Source organism: Cebidichthys violaceus, unplaced genomic scaffold (assembly GCF_023349555.1).
Source record: "Cebidichthys violaceus isolate CVI_PGR_0920_01 unplaced genomic scaffold, fCebVio1.0.p SCAF_26, whole genome shotgun sequence".
NCBI classification, from domain to species: Eukaryota; Metazoa; Chordata; class Actinopteri; order Perciformes; family Stichaeidae; genus Cebidichthys; species Cebidichthys violaceus.
The window spans coordinates 4,813,573-4,838,916 of record NW_027176439.1 but is presented as its reverse complement, the minus strand read 5'-3'; the positions used below and the strand labels follow the sequence as shown (position 1 = coordinate 4,838,916).

General features: G+C 40.7%; 2 protein-coding genes across 4 annotated transcripts; both read left to right on the top strand.

Moving 5' to 3' along the window:
• The first annotated feature begins 1,437 nt into the window (after window positions 1-1,437).
• Window positions 1,438-12,105, top strand: LOC137879803 (long-chain-fatty-acid--CoA ligase ACSBG2-like). Its single transcript, XM_068720703.1, has 15 exons — window positions 1,438-1,603; window positions 2,619-2,693; window positions 2,795-2,904; window positions 3,931-4,214; window positions 5,746-5,834; window positions 6,391-6,511; window positions 6,900-6,980; window positions 7,224-7,373; window positions 7,984-8,151; window positions 8,235-8,416; window positions 8,794-9,027; window positions 10,111-10,328; window positions 10,983-11,122; window positions 11,205-11,448; window positions 11,736-12,105. Exons 2-15 carry the CDS (start codon window positions 2,629-2,631, stop codon window positions 11,819-11,821), a joined length of 2,172 nt encoding a protein of 723 aa, XP_068576804.1. The 5' UTR covers window positions 1,438-1,603; window positions 2,619-2,628; the 3' UTR covers window positions 11,822-12,105.
• Window positions 12,106-13,764: 1,659 nt separating this feature from the next.
• Window positions 13,765-24,992, top strand: LOC137879802 (long-chain-fatty-acid--CoA ligase ACSBG2-like). 3 transcript variants are annotated; one of them, XM_068720700.1, is made up of 15 exons: window positions 13,765-13,840; window positions 15,516-15,590; window positions 15,692-15,828; window positions 16,699-16,982; window positions 17,963-18,051; window positions 18,687-18,807; window positions 18,899-18,979; window positions 19,120-19,269; window positions 19,829-19,996; window positions 20,080-20,261; window positions 20,568-20,801; window positions 21,784-22,001; window positions 22,518-22,657; window positions 22,742-22,985; window positions 24,193-24,992. In XM_068720700.1, the coding sequence occupies exons 2-15, from the start codon at window positions 15,526-15,528 to the stop codon at window positions 24,282-24,284; spliced, it is 2,205 nt and encodes a 734-aa protein (XP_068576801.1). In that variant the 5' UTR covers window positions 13,765-13,840; window positions 15,516-15,525; the 3' UTR covers window positions 24,285-24,992. The 3 variants fall into 3 exon arrangements, with proteins under 3 accessions (XP_068576801.1, XP_068576803.1, XP_068576800.1); XM_068720702.1 differs by lacking the exon at window positions 13,765-13,840 and having other exon boundaries at window positions 15,432-15,590; window positions 15,695-15,828; XM_068720699.1 differs by lacking the exon at window positions 13,765-13,840 and having other exon boundaries at window positions 15,432-15,590.
• Window positions 24,993-25,344: the final 352 nt, after the last annotated feature.

Genomic DNA, 25,344 nt, shown 5'->3' with positions numbered 1-25,344 from the left:
GTTACAATTAATCAAAAGGTGAAACCAAATCTCAAAACAACTGAGCCTCATTGATTACCAAATTAATAATTGATTAAAAAAAAATCACAATGAGACAAACGATAAATGTCAAACAGAATGAAAGTTTAAAGAATAATACATGTACTAAACACGTCAAAATAGACATGTATATATCAAATGAGTGGGAGAATTAAAAGTAGGTGGAATAAACTTTTCATTTAGAAAGTAATACTCTTGTTTAATATTTGTAAGATGTACTTTACATCCTGCTCTCCTGAACATCCAAGTATCTTGTAAAATAATAAGGAAAACTGTTTCTTTATTTCTGATAGTTTCATCATATTCAAAAGTATTTATTTTATAAGCCTGTTTTAAGGCACACAATATATTATGTGTTACCTTCAGCACATTTAAAATGATCCATGTGTGTAGTCTAGTTTCCTGCTTGCCTCTTTATTAGCATCGCTGGCTCTAGTTAATCCCCTTACTGACCTCCACAGATGGCATGTGCCCAGATGTTAGCAGTGAGGGTCGGAGTCTGGACCGGGTGGTGTGATTCAGTGGCATCGGTGCCTGTGAGCAAGGTGCTTGAACTCTCCTCTAAATGTACTTTTTAACCCAGACTATCACGACAAAAAGAGGAAACGAGGGCTGTAGTAATGACACCTAACAAGTATTGATCTATGGACATTCTAAGTAGAAATCATGGACTCTTACTGATTTCTCTTGTGCACTTTTTTTTTTTTTTTTTTTTAACCAAGAAGTAAATAGAGAAGCGGAAGAATTAAGAATTCTTAAGAAAATGTAGACTCTGCAAAAAGGTGTGTTATATCCCTAATATTTGTGTGCATTTTAACGTGTATTGCCAACATACTGACACTTCTTTCTTGACGGGTCAATCAGGTAGAAACAGTTACACAAGTTTTGTTGAACTTTCGAAAAACTTGTTTTTCTGGTTCAAAGTCTCATCTCTCCTCGTGGACCTGAGAGAACTTTTAGTTTCTAGTTAAAAGTTCTAGTTTTATCATTACCCGTAGTTTTATCTGGTCGTGCATATCTGATAATGACTGAATGTCTCCATGAGTCAATTAGGGATGATATAAGTCTAAATACCCCCAAACACACATACACCTGCTTTATACTGTTACATGTGTTGGACTAATGTTGTCTATCCATTCAGCTGTCTGTTAAATAAAATACTTAAAGAGCTTTTTCATCACGTTTATTTCTCACAGATGAATTTCCACCACATCTAATACCACGAGTCGTCTGCTATTATCAATAATATAAACAAAGCAGGCTTCTACCACTCGCTGGATGTTTGCGTGTCTGCTTCGCCTGGAGGAGCAGTAACCTTTTGTCGAGCCTGTTGGTCGATCTTTTAACTGGTCGACTCAGCCTCAGTGGCAGTTATTCAGAGGATTGCGAAAGTCGTTAAAGCTCTGGATTTGAGGCGTGAGCGAGGGAAGCTGGTATGCAGTTCAGCAGGTTGTCTTTAGGCTGAGACTTTCTCCAGGGGGGCAAACAGACCTGCGCCGGGCAAAGGTTGATCCGGGTCTGTCCTGCACCTGACGACTGTCAATCAGCTCTGTCCCAGAAGGAGGTAGGAAAAGTTTCAATTTTAAGATCTTTCTTCATGCTGCAGTGCGTGATAGAGACTTGTCTTGGGGGAAATTGTGTTGTCATACGTTGCTATTGGGACTGCATGTCTTGTATGAGGATGAAGCACTTTGAATGTCTTTGATTGCTGACATGTTACGGCTCGTTTTCTGCTTCAGCTGAAAATAATAAATTAGTTTCATAATTTAATTTAAGGTTCTACGGCTGAGAAAAATCTACTGCTGTGCACACTGATGATATCTTTGATGTGTGCACAGAACAAATTCATTTGTTCGTTTTTGGGCTGCATGGTCAACACATGACTAAGAGATGGAAATACTTGATGTGAGCAAGCCGCTTACTTTTAATCGTTTGATCAACCGACTAAGTCTTTCTCTAAAACCCCCCTCCACAATGAATAAGTCATTCTTGCATACTGAGACTAAATACCTGGAAGTACTCTGGGCTTTCAGTTGTTTTCTATAGGACTCTTATAGGACTTTCTACTACTTATTTTTTACGACACAGTTTTCTTCAAAGGTAACTTTATAGTTGTTGTTTTTTGAAGATACAGCTTGTGACCATAAAACACAGTAGTTGAGTTGTTTGCAGTGCTTTCATAAGAGAACTGAATCAAGTAAGTTCTCAAGTCAAGCTCTTGTCTTTTTGGCAATATTTAAAATTTCATCTAATACGTGAAACTTTGTTATCTTGAATTAAGTAGAGACGACTGAGATGCAGTGTATCGTGCTTCAATGCGTGATTATATGGGTCAAAGAGTATGAAAGCATGTAGATGTCCTCCAATGCTTTCTGGCACAATATTCAGAGTTTCAACATTTTGTGATGGCGGTCATTGACTCTGACCTGTTGCAATGTTTGTCTGTGTTGTATACAGTAAATGACCAGAGCAGTGCTGGCTCACAACTGGAATCCTTATCTACTCGGATGACATCTGAAAATGTTTCAATGCTGATTGTACTTAACGCCCATTTCATATTGTTTTCTTTGTTATTCCAGCAAATACGAGATGAGTGTCCAAGAGGCTTCGGTTGAGAGCAGTGGTGCTGCAGTCATGGATGGTAAAGCTGAGAGGTATGCAAAATGATGCATGTCCCAAAGTGGAAAAAAACACATCTTTACTATCAGGTGGATTTGATCCAGTTGTACTAACTAACAGTTATGTTTGTCCACAGCAGCTCTACCCAAAAGACTCACTCCACCCTCATCCTCAATGGAGAAGCCCCCACAGCTGAGCTCTGTTCAACATCTGAGCTGGAGGAAGCCACTGAAGGACTTTCACTAGGTAAGAGTCCGACAGCAACGTTAGGAGACAGGAACCTTATGTGTAAATACATTGCCTGGTGTTAAGCTGGCAGTTATGGCATATATATTTTATGTGCATTAAATATATTACAACATGTTTATATTACAGAATATGGCACTGGTGCTTTATCACTCAAACTATCATGAATGCTTTGCCTGTTTACAATAATTTGCATAATAAATATATCTGGGTTGTTAATAAGTATTATACATAATGTCTTTTGTAGTGAACACCTCTAAAAATGATTCAAGTTAACTAAGTTAAACACAAACATGTTGAAACAAATGCAACCTGTGAAAAAGGATATAGACATTCTGTCCTTTAAAAGGTCAAACGCCCCAAAATAGCTACTGTATTAGGAGCTGCATGAAGGGCAGAGTTTGAGAGATAAATCAGCAGGATTGTCAAGTAAATAAAGCTAAAAGGTAATTTAGAGATCTCTTCAAATACAACACAGCATAACCTTTCTGTCCTTACACTGGAATCAGAGAATGAATAAAATATCAATATGTACTTGTTGTCACTATGTGTTCTTTGTTTTTTGCAGTTTTTAAAGAGATTCTCAAATAGTTCCTTCATTTTCAGTCGCTAACATTCAAAGTGAAATAGCAACATTTGCTTTTGGATAGAAAGAAGATGGATTGCATGTTGTGTAATAGAGTGATCTAAAAGCCTTGTGGGGAAGGAATTTTAGCAACACGAACAAATGCAACATTATTGTGTTTGTATTATTTGATGCTGTCGCCAAACTTCCTCTAACCAAACCTGATCGGTAGGTAGGCACTGACATTTATGTTTTGTCTCAGGTGTCATTATAGCCCTCCCACATTCACAGCACAACCTGTAAATCATGTTGCTCTGACAATCCATGTGTTATAAATCTACAGGGTTAGTCCAGAGATGTCTGTAGTCCTCTCATAAACCCGACTCTTCTTCTAGAGCTTGCTGTCTCGGTTTGGTGAGGGTGTCTTCTGAATTTGACTTGTCCCTGTTGTCCCAATACAGAAGAGCCCAAGGCAGTTCCCTTGTCGAGGACGAACGGACCAGCGCCTCTGGCCCCAGCGGACCAGCTATGGAGCACCAGCAGACACAAGGCAGTCAGGCTGAGGATGGAGGGCTCGGGCCCGGCCTCAGAGACTCCCATGACTGTCCATCAGCTGTTTCTGGAGACGGTGGAGACGTACGGGGAACATCCAGCCTTGGCTTCCAAAAAAGAGGGCCAGTGGGTGACCCTGACATGGAGGCAATACTATGAGCAGTGCCGGGCAGCAGCTAAAAGTTTCCTCAAGGTTTGTTTGCAAATTAACTTGTGCAGCGGCATATTGTGGGCTTTTTGGTTTTAGCCTGGTCTTCAGTAAATACATAACCTGTGGGCCAGTAAGAATGTCTTGTTTGTCATGTCTGTATGTTAAGGATCATTATTCTCTTAAAACTTGTGGACTAGGGATTAAAGATGCACCCGAGGGTCCCCCATTTGGACGCAGAGTACATAAAAACTTAGAGAGTTTTGTGTTAAAAGTAACTGGCAGAGAACCCACGAAGAACGAATATAATGATGTTATAGTTCTGCAGAAACCTCAGCGTCCTGGGAACAACATGAACTAGGTCACTTCTACATGAGACAAACACATCTCCCATCAGCCAAGCAAACAAATAACAAAATATCATAAATCATACTCGATATGACTGGGACAGACCGGAGAAAACAGCTGCTACACTCCGTTAGCAACGTGCTACCTACGAACATGCAGCATGAAAAAGCATGTCCGTCTGACGGAGATTACGGACATAGTTTCCATTTCTCTCTCCGGTAAACCATCGCAGAGATATTCAGCTTCGAACACAAAAAGTCACACAGCTTTCATCGAATATTGTACTCACTTTTGGTCGAATCTCAGCGAAAAAATTAAATATCTCCGTACTTCCACTGCATGTATGTTCAGCTGCATGTGCCCCGTGTGAATCCGTTCGATTCGTGTCTCTCCGACACTCCTCGGCTTCTTGGGGAGGGTTGGAAGCTCAGCAAATTAGATTTCAGATCTGCCATCAGATGGGACGTTTTTGAGCTTTATTGGCTAATAGTGCTGTCAATCATCTAACTTTCAATTCCAGGCAATTCTATTGGCTCCTACGGTTCGAAGGATGTCTCAATGGTGAAAATCGGAGAAAGGGGGGCTGAGATACAGCCCTGAACAGAGAGAGTGGGCTGAATCTGAAGCAGTATTTGACCTTAAACTAAACAACTAAAAAGGGCATAGAAAGAGCTTAAAACACTCAAAAAAGGTCAAATCTTCTGTCTTTTGATTCATTGAACATCAGGAGTGATACATAGAAGTGATATAGAGTGTTTTTGAATTAAAAAAATATTTTTTGAGTTTTCAAAGTTATGCTGTGTTCCATCCTTATCTTATGTGAACCTGTAACATGTATTCTGATAGTTCCATCATTTTTCTCATCTCAAAAATATATACATTTTTTTTTTTTTTTTTTAATTTAATTATACAATTAATTAGGTATTTCTTATCTTTATTCTAGCTGAGGCCTGCAAATAGGCCTCGTGTATAAAAGGTTATTAAAACGTGCTACAAATGCTACACCCAATATGAATATGAACACCCTCAAACACCCTTAAAGCTGAAACTCAGTACTTTATAGTCATAGTAACTGTTTCATTCAAGTCCAGTGTGCTGAAGTTGAGCAAAAGAAGCATTCCACTAGTTATGTGGTCAAAGGTAATGGAGGCACTGTGCTGCTGTGTCATTAAAGATACTTACTCTTTTGTAAAAAAAAAAGAAAAACAACAACTTGTCTGCTTTATAGTTGGGGCTGGAGCGTTACCATGGTGTGGGTATTCTGGGATTCAACTCCCCCGAATGGTTCATCTCAGACATCGGCTGCATATTTGCAGGGTAAGATCACATTTAAGCAGGAAGATAACATTCCATGTAAACTTGTAGAGATGCCTGAGCATTGTTTCATGTAAAACAACACATTTATCTCGGTCCATGCTAATCTCAACGTCCATCTCAGTGTCCCCAGCCTCAGCCGTTAAGGTCATACCAGTTAACAGTCTCATAATGTGGGTGTTAAACTTCTATCCAGCCGTTGTCCTCAGATAAATGAGTAACATTGAAGTTGTGTACTTTATGCACCTATTCAAAGACATAAATGTGTTGTGCAACAAGGATTCATATACAAGAACTTTACTTCCAAAGTGACTTTCTGCAGTGGAGGAGATCTCCAGTAAAACAAAAGTATGAAATACAAATCATCTCATTTGCATGAATAATGAACAGATTAATCAAACATTAACTTCAGTTATTTCTGATCAGTCTCTCTGAAAGACGTGCACATTATTTGTGAGACTAACTGTAGTCAAAAGAACAAAATCAAACAGTACATCATGCAAGGAAATGTTTTGCATTCAACAGAGGTTTTTACTCCTACATCTGATTTGTTCCATAGGGGTCTGGCAACTGGAATTTACACCACCAACTCACCAGAAGCTTGTCAGTATGTGGCTGCCAACAGTGAGGCCAACATCCTGGTAGTGGAGAACCAGAAACAGCTCGACAAAATCCTGCAGGTCAGGAGCTTTATTAGAGTGCTGTAATAACTATTGGCAACGATAGAAAGAAATCTGTCCTCTGTCTTCAGGAAGTGCTACCCTGAGCCTTCCACTTAGCACTTATTGTTTTCATACTAGCTTGTTGCACTTATTGTATTTGTATTACTTATAGCACTAACTGTTTTTCTTGTTTCTGCACTGTACTTTGGCTCTGAGTTATGCTCTGCTTCATGCTCTTAGATGCTTATTTGGAAAAGGAAATGTACTTATGACTTCTGGTGACTAGTAGTTCTTTTGATTACCAATGTTGAATGCACTTATTGTAAGTCGCTTTGGATAAAAGCGTCTGCGAAATGACTGTAATGTAATGTAATGTAATATTGTTTATTTTGTATTTCCCCAACAGGTTAAAGATCATCTACCTCACCTGAAAGCCATTGTCCAGTATAAAGGCGAGCTGCAGCAGAAAGCACCGTTCCTGTATACAGTATGTTTGCTCAGCAGATGAGTCACCTGGTTGTAGAAAATCTGATCTGAATTCTCTATGTGATGCCAAGAGTTTCACCACTGACCTTTGTAATGCAATAATATTACTTTCTTACTTGTGGTTTAAGAATTGTAATTAAATAAATGTGACTGACCTCAAATGTATTAAACTGCACTACATCAGATGCAGTTCAGTTCAGTCTTTAGACTCACTTTGTTAAACATTATCTCTGTATTTGTGTAGTGGGCAGAGTTCATGAAGCTGGGACAGGATGTGCCCGACGAGCAGCTAAATGCTGTGATTGACAGTCTCCGGGCCAACGAGTGCTGTACTCTCATCTTTACCTCTGGAACCACTGGCAACCCTAAAGGATGCATGTTGAGCCATGACAATGTAAGTTATCTGGACAAAATACTTTCCTTTTTCTTAGCTTTTCTAATATTTTAATTATCAATTAAAGTGTTTATTTATGTAAATGAAGAGGACCCAACATAGAGCCCTGGGGAACTCCAAAAACAGTGTATGTATTATATGCTAACACATCAAATACTATCAGACAGGTAGCACCCAGACCAGGCACTTATTGCAAAACTCTTTCCTGCCTCCTTCAAGAGGATTTTTGGAAAGTCTTTTTTCAAATGTAATATACTTCATTAAAGTTATTCAGCCCAAAATGTTCTATGCCATATTCGGGGCAGCCCCACAGACTTAAAGTTCCCTGCTGACCAAGCTGCAGTTGCGGCCACCTCTACACTGCTTGAATGATGACTGATCCTCCTTAAATGAATGAAAGTCTGCACCACCATCTCATAAACACTGGCTAGTGGATGTAAAGACACACCTCAAACTCAAACAACTAAACCCTTACTATTGGCTCAGCCAGAGAGTTTTATACTGATAACAGTCTGTGTGAACAATGTGTTTGCTGACTTGTTTTGTGGAAACTAAAGACAAATATTTGAGTAAATGACTCTGATTCTTCTGGCTCCTCTCTAATATGCAGCTCACATGGACGGTCCACAGGGCAGCTTCCATGCTCAGCTTGAAGCACACTGAGGAGAGGATGGTCAGTTACCTGCCGCTCAGCCACGTGGCCGCCCAGCTAGTAGACATGTGGATGTCTATGTTGTGTGCCATAACCACCTACTTTGCAGAGCCAGACGCCCTCAAGGTAAGGATGCCTGCTGTTGTATAAACACAGAATTATTAATGGTGGTTTACTATTTTTACTCTAATCCCCAATCATTTTCCCAGGGCTCCTTAGTAAATACACTTAAAGAGGTTCGTCCAACTTGTTTCGTTGGGGTTCCTCGAGTTTGGGAGAAGATGCAGGAGAAAATGAAAGCTGTCGGTGCCAAGGCATCTCCAATGAAGAGGAGAGTGGCGGGCTGGGCCAAGTCTATAGGCCTGCGATACAACTACAGTGTCATGAACGGGTGAGACGGCAGCAAAGATCCTTTTTTAGAATTCATGTTAGCGTGCTAACACTTGCTAATTAGCTCTAAACACAAAGAACCGCTGAGGCTGATGGGAAGGACATTAGCTCTGCATGCTTCTGTAGTGGTGTTTGAAATCTTGACCTAACGATGGCGCTATATGAAAAGTCAGGAAATAACCAAAGTGGTTGCAAATTATCTTCAGGGGGACATGAAGGTTTATACCAAATATAATGGCAATACATACAATAGTTATTTCTTTCTGGGCCAAACAGACAGACCAACAATGCCACGTTGGTAATGTTTCATTTTGGGGCCCACATCTTAACTTCAAACAAACAATGGGTGTACATTTGACTTTGTCTTTTTGGTTACAGGGAGAATCAGGTGCCGTGGGGCTTCATGTTGGCTAATAATCTGGTCTTTAAGAAGGTCCGTGATTCGCTGGGCCTAGACCGCTGCAAGTTATGCTTCACGGGCGCTGCCCCCATCACCAAAGACACTATGGAGTTCTTCATGAGCCTGAACATCCCTTTATTGGAGCTATACGGCATGAGTGAAAGCTCCTGCCCACACACCATCTCCACTGACACCCATTACCACTTCACAAGGTGAGCAGCAAAGCATTATGGAACATTTGAACTATGATTGAAATGTGTCACTGATATGGATGTGAGAATACTGTGACGACCTATCTGTAGTTTTCTCTCCAGTGAAAGTTTTAGTTAAAGTGGAACTCCACAGATTGTACACCTTTTTTGATGATGGGGAAGCTGATATTCAGCTCCCACTTGAGGTCCTAGCTGATGACGGATCCCGTTAAGCTAAAGGACTCCACAAAGTCGACTAGGGAGTCACACAGGGTTCACTTCAAGAGCTTGACGAACTGGTGACTGGAGGTGCAGCTGTTGGTGTAGAGGGAGAAGAGCAGAGGGGAAAGAAAGCAGCCTTGAGGGGAACCGGTCGGTGCTGATGGTCCGGGACTCTGAGACCATCAGCACCCCAGCATCAAGCGTTGCTTAGTGTCAGACAGGAAGTCTTTAATCTACCGACAGGTGGAGTCGGTGATGTGCAACTGACAAACTTTGCATAAACAGTGCTACAACAATAAAGTTATTATTATTATTATTATTATTATATACGTATCATAGTAACTCAGCGCATGTAGACTATAGGTATAAGTCTGCCATTGGCCTCGTATCTCACACAGCATCCTCCTCTTCTTCCTCTATCTTTACTATTTATTTTGGAAGGAAACCGTCATTGCATCCTGTGCTTCACCCAAGATGATTGCGATTGGTTAAAAGAAATGCAAACGAGCCAAAGCTTTTTTTTCCTCCTATACCAGAATGATAATTTGTGGAGCCAGACGTTTCTTTAGCGCTGACACAGCGCTGTGGAGATAAGTCTGCCTATGCAAGATTATTATTATTATCATTACAACTTTTCTTGAGGGTTTGGAAGCAGACATTCATCTGTTTTTAAGAGGTCACAAGTCAAAAAAGTTGGGAACCACTGGTTTAATTAATCACAAATCAGCCAGGTTTGTATATTTTTGCATGAAAATGTTTTTCATAGTGTACATTGTGATGTCTTATTTCTTTGTACTCAAAGTAGCGGTGCAGTTGTAGCGCAACCTTTGGTCAGGTCAGGTCTAAATCAGAATGTTGCTGACTTATGTTTTGTCTCTCCAGCTGTGGGAAAGTGATGCCAGGCTGCAAGACGAAGCTGGACAACCCAGATGAGGACGGGAGTGGAGAGATATGTATGTGGGGACGGCACGTCTTCATGGGCTACCTGGACATGCCGGACTTAACAGTAGAGGCTCTCGACCAGGACGGCTGGCTGCGCTCTGGAGATCTGGGGAGACACGACCAGAACGACTTCCTGTACATCACAGGAAGGATCAAGGGTAGGCTGTTGTCCCTTTGGAGGGGCCTGACCCCTTGACCCACACGACTGCACTATGTAACTGTATACAAAGCAGTTAGAACAATGTTGACCTCCACCAGCTACAACAGTAAAAAGATGATGTATCAGTATTACCTTTATCTAATCATGTCATATATAATATAATGTGTATTTTTCTGCAGAACAAAGAGTTATACTTTTTATACATTTTGCTGAACATACTTTTTTACTTTCACTTAATCAATATTTTGAATGCAGGACTTTAATTTGTAATAAAGTATTGTTGTATTGGCTCATTGATTTAAGTAAAAGATCTGAGTACTTTTTAAGAACTTAGAAAAGTACTCCACAATACAACAACAAATGCACTTTTTAGGGCAATTTATAAAATATGATGCTAAAACAACTTGAAAAGAAACATTCTCTGCAGTCTTGTTAGCTTTTCTATAATTATAATGTTTTTATAATACATTACTTTTAGATAAAATTGTAGTGAAAGGAAGAAGGGGGTCGGATCTTGATGATAACTGAAAACAATACAACGCAATGTTTTGTCAGAAATGTCAAAGGTCATTGAGTTTAGTTATAACGTTGGACTCTGAACATTGTCAAACAGGTGACACACTATTGAAACTAAACCGTCTTTTTTGCACAGAACTGATCATCACTGCAGGTGGAGAGAACATCCCTCCTGTGCTCATCGAGGATTCAGTGAAGGCCGAGGTGCCCATCATCAGCAACGCCATGCTGATCGGAGACAAGCTGAAGTTCCTCTCCATGCTGCTCACGCTCAAAGTAAGCGGGCCTCCATTCCTGCTACGGTCACAGCCACTGAATAAATAAAAGAAACACAATAATGACCCTTCTCTATTTCCAGTGTGTGGTGGATGACAGCGGCGAGCCCACAGACGAGCTGAGCCCCGAGGCGCTGATATTCTGCCAGCAGCACAACGTCACGGCCACCAAGGTGTCCGAGATCGTAGCCAATAAGGAGCCGGCTATCTACAAAGCCATACAGGAAGGCATGGAGCGCTCCAACGCCAGAGCAACGTCCAACGCCCAGAAGATCCAGAAGTGGGTGATACTGGAGCGAGACTTCTCTGTCAGTGGAGGCGAACTGGGTGAGTTGTTTTGCTCAGCAAAATCTGCACACAACACTATAATTAAGGTCATTTTCACTACTGCTGTTAATCTAGTTTAATTAGCTTTTAATCAGGGTCATGTCGTCGTCTGTGCGGCATGCCAGAAAGCATTCCAGTGAAGTTTGATTGGTAGCGATTGAATCTCTCCCTCTGAGATATTTGTAAAGCTACAGTGGATCAAATGTTGTGGGGTGTCACTCAGCAGAGACTTGAGCTTGAGATTTAGATGTAATTAACCTGCTCTTTCTTTTTTTCTGTCTGTGCAGGACCTACCTTGAAACTGAGGAGGCCCGTTGTTGTGAAGATGTACCAGGAGAGAATAAATGAATTGTATGCAGTGGCCACGGAATGACCGTAGACTGTACTGCACAGAAGATGAGATCATACCTGTGCCCAGACGTCATGTTAAGAAATGTATAAATCTCTGTTGACCTGCATGTTTAAAGTGCAAACGTGGTTTAAATGATGTCGTATTTAATGGATTCAATTTAATGTTTGTGCTCTATTTCAATATGTTTCTGTTTATTATGTTCTGATCCCTCTCCCAGGATGAACAGAAGTGCAATAGATGTCATGTGTAAACATACGGTATCAAAGCAGCTGTGCACATTTTGTAAATAAAATATCCAAATCAGAGCCAGATCTTGCCATTTACTGTTGGCGTACGCCGTCACACTGGGAAACAGTGAATGTGTCATCATTTTTACAGTTCTTGAAGGACATTTTTTGATTCGACTGTGGCCTAAAAGATGAAACTCTCTTGTCCTGGTCATCAGCATACCGGTATGTATTTTACTTTTGAAGCAGAAATATCTATTTGAAGATTTCAAAGCAGTAAAGCAGAGATTATCCCCATCTAGCAAAACTGCAGACATCACCTCTAAAGACTGGACGGAGCTGATGTTTCAATAAATACATCTAATAGAATCCAATCACTTTTCAACAGTAGTTGTAATTGAAGAGCAGATTATGGATGTGCTGTTGGTGTAACGCTGCCATCATGTGGATGAAATGATGTACTTCAATCCCGTGTTGGAGCCGTCATGAAGCAATAAGTGCTTCCCACTGATAGTAGGAACACCAACATAATTGAATGGTAAAGCTATTGAGGTTTTCAAACATACAAATGTAGAATATGTTGAACAAGAGTAACCTAAATATTTAGTTAAGCACACCACAATCTAAAATATACCTGAAATATATATGGCATCAAGCTAACATAAATCACACAAACTGCATATGTGTACTGGGCTGTATTAGTTATTAAGATTCATCAATATGCATGACCACAGTCAAAGACATTAGTGTAGTGTACTAATGTGTACTAATGTGTAGCAAGACAATTTTATTTATGTAGCACATTTCATCAAAGTCAAATCCCCTTCCTGACCTCCACAGATGGCATGTGCCCAGATGTTAGCAGTGAGGGTCGGAGTCTGGACCGGGTGGTGTGACTTAGTGACATCGGTGCCTGTGAGCAAGGTGGGGGGGGGGGGGGGGGGGGGGGGGGGGGGTTGAACTCTCCTCTCTATTTACTTTTTAACCCAGACTATCAGACAAAAAGAGGAAACGAGGGCTGTAGTAATGACACGTAACAAGTATTGATCTATGGACATTTTAAGTCCACTTTTCTTTTTTTTTTTTTTACCAAGAAGTAAATAGAGAAGCGGAAGAATTAAGAGTTCTTCAGAAAATGTAGACTCTGCAAAAGGTGTGTGCAACAAGATGTCCCTTAATATTTGTGTGCATTTTAACGTGTATTGCCAACATACTGACACTTCTTTCTTGACGTGTCAATCAGGGAGAAAAAGTTACACAATTTTTGTTGAACCGTTGAAAAACTGTTTTTATGGTTCAAAGTCTCATCTCTCCTCAGGGACCTGAGAGAACTTATCTAGTTTTATCATTACCCTCGGCAGGTCCGGTCATGCATATCTGATAATGGCGTTTTGTTCATGAGTGGATTAGGTATGATATAAGTCTGAATAACCCCCTGCCCCAAACACACACACACACACACACACACACACACACACACACACACACACACACACACACACACACTACCCACTAGTTGTCTGCTAGTATCACTATTAGAAACAAAGCAGGTTTCTACCAGGATGTTTGTGTGTCCAGGTCTGCTTCACCTCGAGGAGCAGTAACCTGTTGTCGAGCTTGTCGGTGGATCTTTAACTGGTCGACTCTGCAGTTGTTCAGAGGATGGTTGCGAAAGTCTTTCAAGCGCTGGACATGAGGCGTGAGTGCTGATACTTTCTCCAGGGGGCAACGGTCAAACACCTGCGCCGGGCAAAGGTTGATCCGGGTCTGTCCTGCACCTGACGACTGTCAATCAGCTCTGTCCCAGAAGAAGGTAGGAAAAGTGTCAATTTTAAGATCTTTTGTTATGTTACAAGTGTGTGAAAGAGACTTGTGTTGGGGGAATTGTGTTGTCATACGTTGCTATGGGGACTGCATGTCTTGTATGAGGATGATGCACTTTGAATGTCTTTGATACCTTTTAATTTATTATTTTCAGCTGAAGCAGAAAACGAGCTGTAACATGTTTGTTTTCTGCTTCGGCGGAAAATAAAAAAATAATTTCACAATTTAATTTTAGATTTTAAGGCTGAGAACAATATACTGCTGTGCACAATGATGATATCTTTGATGTGAAGCACATTAATTCATTAGTCTTTGCATGGTCAACGAGTTTGAGACAAACACATGACTAAGAGATGGAAATACTAAATGTGAGCAGGCCGCTTGACTTCTATCTGTTTGATCAACAGAGACAAAATCTTTCTTTAAAACCCACCTCCACAATGAGTTGAGGGATTCTTACATAATCAGACTTAACATCTGGAACTACTGTGGGCTTTCAGTTATCTCCTATAGGACTCTGATAGGACTTTCTAGTACTCACTTTTTACTAGAACATTTAACGCAGAGTTTTCTTCAAAGCGTCTGCTTTCTGGGTGATGTGCAAATCCAAGTCATTGATGACACTGAAATCCATCAATATTTGCATCATACAAGACTTTGCCGTTGCCACTTCATATTGCCACACTGTAGTTTTGTAAGTCGTATGAACTTTGGTCCAGAGAAATTTTGACCAAAGTTCTAAACTAGAGGTCAGACTGAGAGTCTGCTGGGTTGACGGATCTTAATCCAATACGGTTTTATTACAAGTTACTTTTACTTGAGTATTTAAGATTTCACAAACAGTATATGAATGTAACATTGAAGTGCTGCATGTTAAAGCATCAGTAATAATATTCCTATGGTATATATATCCTTATAGATATACTAGCAGTACTAATCTACCATTTTTACTTAAGTAAAAGTTATGAGTACTTCTTCCACTACTGCTGATCTTTTATTGTATCTCTTCAGATGTGTTGAATTAATTGATTTCTTTAGGCTACACATACTTTTACTTTAATACTTCTCAATCGTTTGTATTACTCGTAACAGAGTATTTGCACAGAGCAACACTACTCTACTACTTATGAATACTTCCTCCACTACTGCTAATTTGTTAATGTTATCCGTAGAGATGTGTTAAATTGATTGATTTGGTTATTTGAAGATACAGCTTGGGACCATGAAACGCAGTAGTTGAGTCGTTTACACACTAGGTGGCATTAGTTCACTCTCTGCAGAACATTCATAAGAGAACTGAATCAAGGAAGTCCTAAAGGCAAGCTTGTCTTTTTGACAATATTTTAATTTAATCAAATATGTGAAACGTTGGTTCGTTAACTTTGTTGACTTGAATTAACTAGTGATGACTGAGATGGAGTGAAAGAGTATGAAAGCATGTAGATGTCCTCCAATGCTTTCTGGCACAATATTCAGAGTTTCAACATTTAGCGATGACGGTCATTGGCTCTGACCTGTTGCAATGACTTTGTCAGTCTTATATAAATGACCAGAGCGGTGCTTTTTCACAACTGGAATCCTTATCTACTCGGATGACATCTGAAAATGTTTCAATGCTGATTGTACTTAACGCCCATTTCATATTGTTTTCTTTGTTATTCCAGCAAATACGAGATGAGTGTCCAAGAGGGTTCGGTTGAGAGCAGTGGTGCTGCAGTCATGGATGGTAAAGCTGAGAGGTATGCAAAATGATGCGTGTCCCAAAGTGGGAAAAAACACATCTTTACTATCAGGTGGATTTGATCCAGTTGTACTAACTAACAGTTATGTTTGTCCACAGCAGCTCTACCCAAAAGGCACCGTCAGACTCCACAAACGTAAAGACTCACTCCACCCTCATCCTCAATGGAGAAGCCCCCACAGCTGAGCTCTGTACACCTTCTGAGCTGGAGGAAGCCACTGAAGGACTTTCACTAGGTAAGAGTCTGACTGCAACGTTAGGAGACAGGAAACTAGTCTGATGTTAAAAACTGCCTCAAGAGGGAAAGATTTGGAAAGACTTTTCAAACTAGTAATTGTAGAGCACAGTTGTTCCCAATGGCTCCCAGGGCTGAGAGACAAATTAACACGACAATAAATGATAACAATAAATACACAAAAACAATAAACTAGTGAGGTTTCTGCTCCACAAAACATATTGTCTTTTATTGAGAAAACCTCTAAAAATGATTAAAATAGGCTGCATCACTCTCAAGGTAAACACAAACATCTTGAAACAAATGCAACCTCTAACGTGTTGCATGTTTTAGGACGTTTGGGAGGAAATTGACTGCAAGATGAAAAACTGATTTTTGCAGAAGAGCAAACAAAGATTTAGCAAAAGGAAGGAATAAAATAATGAATACCGTTCTACTGTAGAGCTGTGGTGAGAGAAACAAGAATGATGGCAGGAAAAGAAAATAAGAAAAAATAATAATAAAAATAATAAAATAACGGGAAGGAACTTTAGCAACACGAAGAAATGTAACATTATTGTGTTTGTGTTATTTGATGCTGTCACCAAACTTCCTCTAACCAAACCTGATCGGTAGGTAGGCACTGACATTTATGTTTTGTCTCAGGTGTCATTATAGCCCTCCCACATTCACAGCACAACCTGTAAATCATGTTGCTCTGACAATCCATGTGTTATAAATCTACAGGGTTAGTCCAGAGATGTCTGTAGTCCTCTCATAAACCCGACTCTTCTTCTAGAGCTTGCTGTCTCGGTTTGGTGAGGCTGTCTTCTGAAATTTGACTTGTCATTAATGGCGAGTAAATACGGCTGTCCCTGTTGTCCCAATACAGAAGAGCCCAAGGCAGTTCCCTTGTCGAGGACGAACGGACCAGCGCCTCTGGCCCCAGCGGACCAGCTATGGAGCACCAGCAGACACAAGGCAGTCAGGCTGAGGATGGAGGGCTCGGGCCCGGCCTCAGAGACTCCCATGACTGTCCATCAGCTGTTTCTGGAGACGGTGGAGACGTACGGGGATCATCCAGCTTTGGCTTCCAAAAAAGAGGGCCAGTGGGTGACCCTGACATGGAGGCAATACTATGAGCAGTGCCGGGCAGCAGCTAAAAGTTTCCTCAAGGTTTGTTTGCAAATTGACTTGTGCAGCGGCATATTGTTTTGGTCTCTACTCCAGCACATTGGATTTTGAATGAGCTTTAATTGAATTAAGGGTGCTTATATTTGTTTTAGATCAACAGTGGTAATTGTAGACTTTTGTTGTTTTACACAAACTGTAGTTCAGTTTTCAGTAGCAGAAACTAGGCAAGGCACATTAATGTAAGTACATATAACATATATTACAAACTTTAAAAGGAACAAAGTGGACAAGTTGCCATAGGGAAATTGTATTACGCTCCCAGACTTTTACTGTAGCCGTCTTCACTTCTTGCTTGCTTCAGGTTTGGTTTTAGCCTGGTCTTCAGTAAATACATAACCTGTGGGCCGGTAAGAATGTCTTGTTTGTCGTGTCTGTATGTTAAGGATCATTAATCTCTTAAAACTTGTGGACCAGGGATTAAATCGTGCTACAAATGCTACACCCAATATGAATATGAACACCCTCAAACACCCTTAAAGCTGAAACTCAGTACTTTAAAGTCATAGTAACTGTTTCATTCAAGTCCAGTGTGCTGAAGTAGAGCAAAAGAAGCATTCCACCACAGTATATTTTGTATTCTGCCTGCGCTGTTTGTTAAATCCTACTTCTGTAATCTAAACTAGTATAGCAGAAGTGTTGGACATGCACATTAATTATGGTACAGGACTTACAGGCTACACAACTAAGTAAATTCCTCTTTTCTAAAAAGTAGCTCAGAATTTCCTCCCTCTCTGTGGTGGAGATCGGGTTGCTGAAAGTCAACACCTGGGTGTGTTTAAATTCACAGCTTGTGTTCCATCTCCTGTTCCATGGACATGTTTGTGTCCCATGAGGTGGTGTGGCTTTGAAACGAGATGTAGGTCAAGAGTAATGGAGGCACTGTGCTGCTGTGTCATTAAAGATACTTGCTCTTTTGTAAAAAAAAAGAAAAGAAAAACAATAACAACTTGTCTGCTTTATAGTTGGGGCTGGAGCGTTACCATGGTGTGGGTATTCTGGGATTCAACTCCCCCGAATGGTTCATCTCAGACGTCGGCTGCATATTTGCAGGGTAAGATCACAATAAAGATAAAATTCCATCTGACACCACACATTTATCTCGGTCCATGCTAATCTCAACGTCCATCTCAGTGTCCCCAGCCTCAGCCGTTAAGGTCATACCAGTTAACAGTCTCATAATGTGGGTGTTAAACTTCTATCCAGCCGTTGTCCTCAGATAAATGAGTAACATTGAAGTTGTGTACTTTATGCACCTATTCAAAGACATAAATGTGTTGTGCAACAAGGATTCATATACAAGAACTTTACTTCCAAAGTGACTTTCTGCAGTGGAGGAGATCTCCAGTAAAACAAAAGTATGAAATACAAATCATCAATGCAGAAGCTGTGTGTTTTACCATCTGTCTGTTAATGTTTTGGGGGTCAGATGTGTTGTTTTACATTGGTTGACAGCTCTTGGATTAATTTAAAATGCCAGTTGTTTCGAGGATACAATCCTATTTATAACTGTATAAGAAATTTATCATTTGATGATTGCATTTGTTTTTGTTCAAATTCATTGTGTCTTGTGTTTTTAACTCATTTGCATGAATAATGAATAAAGAGCAAAATCAAACAGTACATCATGCAAGGAAATGTTTTGCATTCAACAGAGGTTTTTACTCCGACATCTGATTTGTTCCATAGGGGTCTGGCAACTGGAATTTACACCACCAACTCACCAGAAGCTTGTCAGTATGTGGCTGCCAACAGTGAGGCCAACATCATGGTAGTGGAGAACCAGAATCAGCTCGACAAAATCCTGCAGGTCAGGAGCTTTATTAGAGTGCTGTAATAACTATTGGCAACGTTAGAAAGCAATCTGTCCTCAAATTGTTTATTTTGTATTTCCCCAACAGGTTAAAGATCATCTACCTCACCTGAAAGCCATTGTCCAGTATAAAGGCGAGCTGCAGCAGAAAGCACCGTTCCTCTATACAGTACGTTTGCTCAGCAGATGAGTCACCTGGTTGTAGAAAATCTGATCTAAAATGAATTCTCTATGTGATGCCAAGAGTTTCACCACTGACCTTTGTAATGCAATAATATTACTTTCTTACTTATCTCTGTATTTGTGTAGTGGGCAGAGTTCATGAAGCTGGGACAGGATGTGCCCGACGAGCAGCTAAATGCTGTGATTGACAGTCTCCGGGCCAACGAGTGCTGTACTCTCATCTTTACCTCTGGAACCACTGGCAACCCTAAAGGAGTCATGTTGAGCCATGACAATGTAAGTTATCTGGACAAAATACTTTCCTTTTTGTCAGCTTTTATTACATTTTAATTATTTCTATTCCATTCTTTCTTAGGGCTCAATTGACAATTGTTTTTTCTATCAATTAATCTAATGATTAATTAATTAATCGTTCCAGTAAAAAAAAAAAAAAGAAAACTGAACAACTGGACCCCACAACTTTCCAGAGCCTCAGATGATATCTTCAATTCTCTTGTTTTGTTTGCAATGATGACAAAGAAAAGCAAATCATCTAAGCTGGAACCAGAGAATATCTAGCATTTCTTCCCTATTAAAGTAAAATACAATAAAATAACAAATAGTATATAGTGATTATGTTCACATAAGGTAGAAAACAGCAAATCAACTTGAATTGCAAAAAGAATGAAACGGAGTAGTATGGACATGGCCTGATTCCCCTTAAATGGAAAAAGACTGCACTATACGATACTGACAACAGTCTGTGTGAACAATGTGTTTGTTGACTTGTTTTGTGAAAATTATAGAACAATATTTGAGTAAATGACTCTGATTCTGACTCCTCTCTAATATGCAGCTGACATGGACGGTCCGCACGGGAGCTTCCATGCTCAACTTGAAGCACGCTGAGGAAGTGGTGGTCAGTTACCTGCCGCTCAGCCACGTGGCCGCCCAGCTAGTAGACATGTGGTTGTGTGTTTCTTGTGCCATAACCACCTACTTTGCAGAGCCAGACGCCCTCAAGGTAAGGATGCCTGCTGTTGTATAAACACAGAATTATTAATGTTGGCTTACTATTTTTACTCTAATCCCCAATCATTTTCCCAGGGCTCCTTAGTAAATACACTTAAAGAGGCTCGTCCAACTTGTTTCCTTGGAGTTCCTCGAGTTTGGGAGAAGATGCAGGAGAAAATGAAAGCTGTCGGTGCCAAGGTATCCCCAATGAAGAGGACAGTGGCGGGCTGGGCCAAGTCTATAGGCCTGCAGTACAACTACAGTGTCATGAACGGGTGAGACGGCAGCAAAGATCCTTTTTTAGAATTCATGTTAGCGTGCTAACACTTGCTAATTAGCTCTAAACACAAAGAACTGCTGAGGCTGATGGGAAGGACATTAGCTCTGCATGCTGGAGACATGAACATTTATACCAAATATAATGACAATACATACAATAGTTATTTCTTTCTGGGCCAAACAGACAGACCAACAATGCCATGTTGGTAATGTTTCATTATAGGCACAGTTCTTAATTCCTAACAAATCTTAACTTCAAACAAACAATGGGTGTACATTTGACTTTGTCTTTTTGGTTACAGGGAGAATCAGGTGCCGTGGGGCTTCATGTTGGCTAATAATCTGGTCTTTAAGAAGGTCCGTGATTCGCTGGGCCTAGACCGCTGCAAGTTATGCTTCACGGGCGCTGCCCCCATCACCAAAGACACTATGGAGTACTTCATGAGCCTGAACATCCCTTTATTGGAGCTATACGGCATGAGTGAAAGCTCCGGCCCACACACCATCTCCACTGACACCCATTACCACCTCACAAGGTGAGCAGCAAAGCATTATGGAACATTTGAACTATGATTGAAATGTGTCACTGATATGGATGTGAGAATACTGTGTCACTTGAGGCAGCGTCGGCTGGTGTTGAAGATGAAGACAATCTATCAAGTGTGGCGTTAGAAAGAAGAGAGCTTACCAGAACTCTGAAGCCCACTCTTCACCTCTGAGTCTGTGTCAGTATAGGGTCCCCGGCCCTGTTGATGAGGCCATTCGCAGATGAGAAGAAACTGTTCTTGTGATGTGAGGTTTTGGACCTGGAGGCATACAGGCCCTGGAGGACAGTGTAGATGTGCACGGAAATTGTTTGTGGTGATTAAGCTTCTTCAGCCGCCGCATGAAGTACATACTCTGTTGAGCTTTTTTGATGATGAGCAAGCTGATGTTAAAAGCTAAAGGACTCCACTGCGCTCCTCTGTAAAATCCACAACCATCTCCGCTATATTTAGACTTCTAGCTCTGAGTTATCATGACAACACCAGATCAACGGATGATTAATCACCCACCTGAGGGCGGACACGTGCCCACCTGAGACATGTTTCCCCAGCATCAAGCGTTGCTTAGTGTCAGACAGGAAGTCTTTAAACTACCGACAGGTGGAGTCGGGGATGTGCAACTGAGAGAGCTTGTCCTGCAGCAGAGTCGGGATAATGGTGAAGTTAGGATCCCTCCCTAATAACTGGTGAATTCCATGTGACGTTTTGCACCGGTTTGTGATGTTTCCAGTTTATTTTGTAAAGCACTTTGGGCTCTCACACAGTATCCTCCTCCCCTAGACATAGCGCTGTGGAGATAAGTCCGGCTATGTAAGGGTTTGGAAGCAGACATTTTTGCATGAAAATGTTTTTCATAGTGTACATTGTGATGTCTTATTTCTTTGTACTCAAAGTAGCGGTGCAGTTGTAGCACAACCTTTGGTCAGGTCAGGTCTAAATCAGAATGTTGCTGACTTATGTTTTGTCTCTCCAGCTGTGGGAAAGTGATGCCAGGCTGCAAGACGAAGCTGGACAACCCAGATGAGGACGGGAGTGGAGAGATATGTATGTGGGGACGGCACGTCTTCATGGGCTACCTGGACATGCCGGAAAAAACAGAGGAGGCTCTCGACCAGGACGGCTGGCTGCGCTCTGGAGATCTGGGGAGACACGACCAGAACGACTTCCTGTACATCACAGGAAGGATCAAGGGTAGGCTGTTGTCCCTTTGGAGGGGCCTGACCCCTTGACCCACACGACTGCACTATGTAACTGTATACAAAGCAGTTAGAACAATGTTGACCTCCACCAGCTACAACAGTAAAAAGCTGCTTATTAATTGATGCATCAGTATTACCTTTATCTAATAATGTCATATATAATATAATATACATTTTTTAGAGTTATACTTTTCATAATTTTGGTACATTTTGCTGAAAATAATTCTTTATTTACTGATTTTGAATGCAGGACTTTAATTTGTATTTTTGTACAGGCACATATATCTAAGTAAAAGATCTGAGTACTTGTTAAGTACTTCTTACTTATATATTTTTTCACTGCTAGTTCTTAAAAAGACCAAATTTGCACATAACATCCAGGAAAACAATACAACGCAATGTTTTGTCAGAAATGTCAAAGGTCATTGAGTTTAGTTATAACGTTGGACTCTGAACATTGTCAAACAGGTGACACACTTTTGAAACTAAACCGTCTTTTTTTGCACAGAACTGATCATCACTGCAGGTGGAGAGAACATCCCTCCTGTGCTCATCGAGGATTCAGTGAAGGCCGAGGTGCCCATCATCAGCAACGCCATGCTGATCGGAGACAAGCTGAAGTTCCTCTCCATGCTGCTCACGCTCAAAGTAAGCGGGCCTCCATTCCTGCTACGGTCACAGCCACTGAATAAATAAAAGAAACACAATAATGACCCTTCTCTATTTCCACAGTGTGTGGTGGATGACAGCGGCGAGCCCACAGACGAGCTGAGCCCCGAGGCGCTGATATTCTGCCAGCAGCACAACGTCACGGCCACCAAGGTGTCCGAGATCGTAGCCAATAAGGAGCCGGCTATCTACAAAGCCATACAGGAAGGCATGGAGCGCTCCAACGCCAGAGCAACGTCCAACGCCCAGAAGATCCAGAAGTGGGTGATACTGGAGCGAGACTTCTCTGTCAGTGGAGGCGAACTGGGTGAGTTGTTTTGCTCAGCAAAATCTGCACACAACACTATAATTAAAGAAGTATTCATTACTGCTGTGATGTAGTTTAATCAGCTTGTAATCAAGGTCATGTCGTAATCAGACAAGTCTTGTGACTGTGCGGCATGCCAGACAGCATTCCAGTGAAGTTTGTCTCCCTCGAAAACATGTTATCACTCAACAGACAGATAGATAGATAGATAGATAGATAGATAGATAGATAGATAGATAGATAGATAGATAGATACTTTATTCATCCCCAGGGGGAAATTTGGTTGTTACAGCACCAAATATATACTTCAGAAAACGAACTAACAGAGTAAAAATAAAAATATTCAGTATGAAAAATGCACAATATATACAATACAATAACAGAGTAGAACATATTAAATAACAATAGAAATGCACAGTATATACAATGAAATAGAATAGTGTTAAATTAACTAACTAGATAAACTAAACAGTAGTGCAAAGATCAACCAACAGCAAACAGATTACGGAGAAGTACAGTGCACTGGCCTCAACAGACTGGTAGAACATCTCCAACATCTTGCTGCACACGTTGAAGGATCGAAGTTTCCTCCAGAAAAAGAGTCGACTCATCCCCTTCTTGTACACAACGGCCACACGCGGCCCAGTCGGACAAACTGTGGTCTGCCTGTGAGGTAGTCAGTGATGTAGGAGACGGTGGACGCGTTAACCCCCACCACCCGCAGCTTCTCACTCAGCAGCAGTGGTTGGATGGTGTTAAATGCAGCAGAGGTGTTTGTGAGGTGAGGTGTGTGGAGGAGACAGATGAGGGCTGTGAACTAAACCTATTGAAGAAACAGTTTAGCTAGTTTGCCCTCACCAGGGAGCCCCCTGATTGTCTCCCTCCAACCTTGAAGCCAGTTATCTGCTTCATCTCGGTCCACACCTCCTTCACGTTGTTCTGTTGGAGTTTGGCCTCCAGCTTCCTCCTGTAGGAGTCCTTGCACTCCCTGAGCTTCACCTTCAGGTCGCGCTGGACTCTCCTGAGCTCGTCCCTGTCCCCAGACCTGAAAGCTGCTTTCTTCTTATTAAGAAGAGCTTTCAGGTCACTGGTGATCCATGGCTTGTTGTTGGGGAAGCAGTGTACTGTTCGGGATGGAATGGTGGTTAGTTCACAGAATTTAATTTATTTAATTAACCTGCTTTTTTTTTTTTTTCCATCTGTGCAGGACCTACCTTGAAACTGAGGAGGCCCATTGTTGTGAAGATGTACCAGGAGAAAATAAATGAATTGTATGCAGTGGCCACGGAAAGACAGTAGACTGTAATGCACAGAGATGAGATAATACCTGGGGCATGTTTGTATTGTGCCCAGACGTCAAGTTGAGAAATGTATGAATCTCTTTTTAACTACACGTTCAAAAGTGCAAAAGAGGTTTAAATGATGTTGTATTTAATGGAATAGATGTTTGTGCTATGTTTTAATATGTATCTGTTGTCTGTTTCGAGTCGATATTTAAGCTATTAAATGTACATACAGTTTCACAGCAGCAGTGCACATTTTGTAAATAAAATATCCAAATCAGAGCCAAATCTTGCCATTTACTGTTGGCGTACAGATACATTGTATGTTGTCATCATTTTTACAGTTTTTGAAGGAAATTGTGTGAATCCACTGTGGCCTAAAAGATGAAATTCTCTTGTTTTGGTCATCAGCATACCAGTATGTATTTTATTTTTGAAGCAGAAATATCTATTTAAAGATTTGAAGACATTAATTGCCAGTTTTCTGCCTCATGCTTTGATATTATCCCCATCTAGCAAAACTGCAGACATCACTTCTAAAGACTGGATGGAGCTGATGTTTCAATAAATGTATCTAATAGAATCCAATCACGTGCAATCAAGTGGAAATTGTAAAGCATACATTTTAATTTGTGCTTCTCCATGTACAGTTTGACAAATAGTGAAATGTTTTGTGATTGATATCCCATGACTGTCAATAAAAAAACGTGATTGAATGACTGAACTTGTTTCAAAAATGTGCTTTTAAATAAAGAATATGATGCAGCACGGTGCAAAACAGATGAAGACAGCAAATCCTCACATTTTACTTATATAAACTATCAATTATCAAATTATATGGTTAAATATTTGACCCAAGATTTCAAATATTACCATAACCATTACCACAAATCTGTCCAATACTTTGGTTTATGATCAAATATCTGCAAAACTAATGACCACAGACTCAAGCCACTCTTTCTTTTGTGTGCTAGCAAATGTTAGCATGCTAACACCCTAAACTAAGATAGTGAACGTGGTAAACATAAAAAATATCAGCAAGTTAGTGTGCGCACATTTATATTAAGAGTCTTTCT

Excerpts from the sequence above, each read along its gene's own strand:
- LOC137879803 (XM_068720703.1), top strand. The coding sequence starts at position 2,629 with ATGAGTGTCCAAGAGGCTTCGGTTGAGAGCAGTGGTGCTGCAGTCATG. Across the intron at positions 8,417-8,793 it reads AACTACAGTGTCATGAACGG|GGAGAATCAGGTGCCGTGGG; the intron begins GTGAGACGGCAG and ends TTTTGGTTACAG. Across the intron at positions 10,329-10,982 it reads CATCACAGGAAGGATCAAGG|AACTGATCATCACTGCAGGT; the intron begins GTAGGCTGTTGT and ends TTTTTTGCACAG.
- LOC137879802 (XM_068720700.1), top strand. The coding sequence starts at position 15,526 with ATGAGTGTCCAAGAGGGTTCGGTTGAGAGCAGTGGTGCTGCAGTCATG. Across the intron at positions 20,262-20,567 it reads AACTACAGTGTCATGAACGG|GGAGAATCAGGTGCCGTGGG; the intron begins GTGAGACGGCAG and ends TTTTGGTTACAG. Across the intron at positions 22,986-24,192 it reads TGTCAGTGGAGGCGAACTGG|GACCTACCTTGAAACTGAGG; the intron begins GTGAGTTGTTTT and ends CCATCTGTGCAG.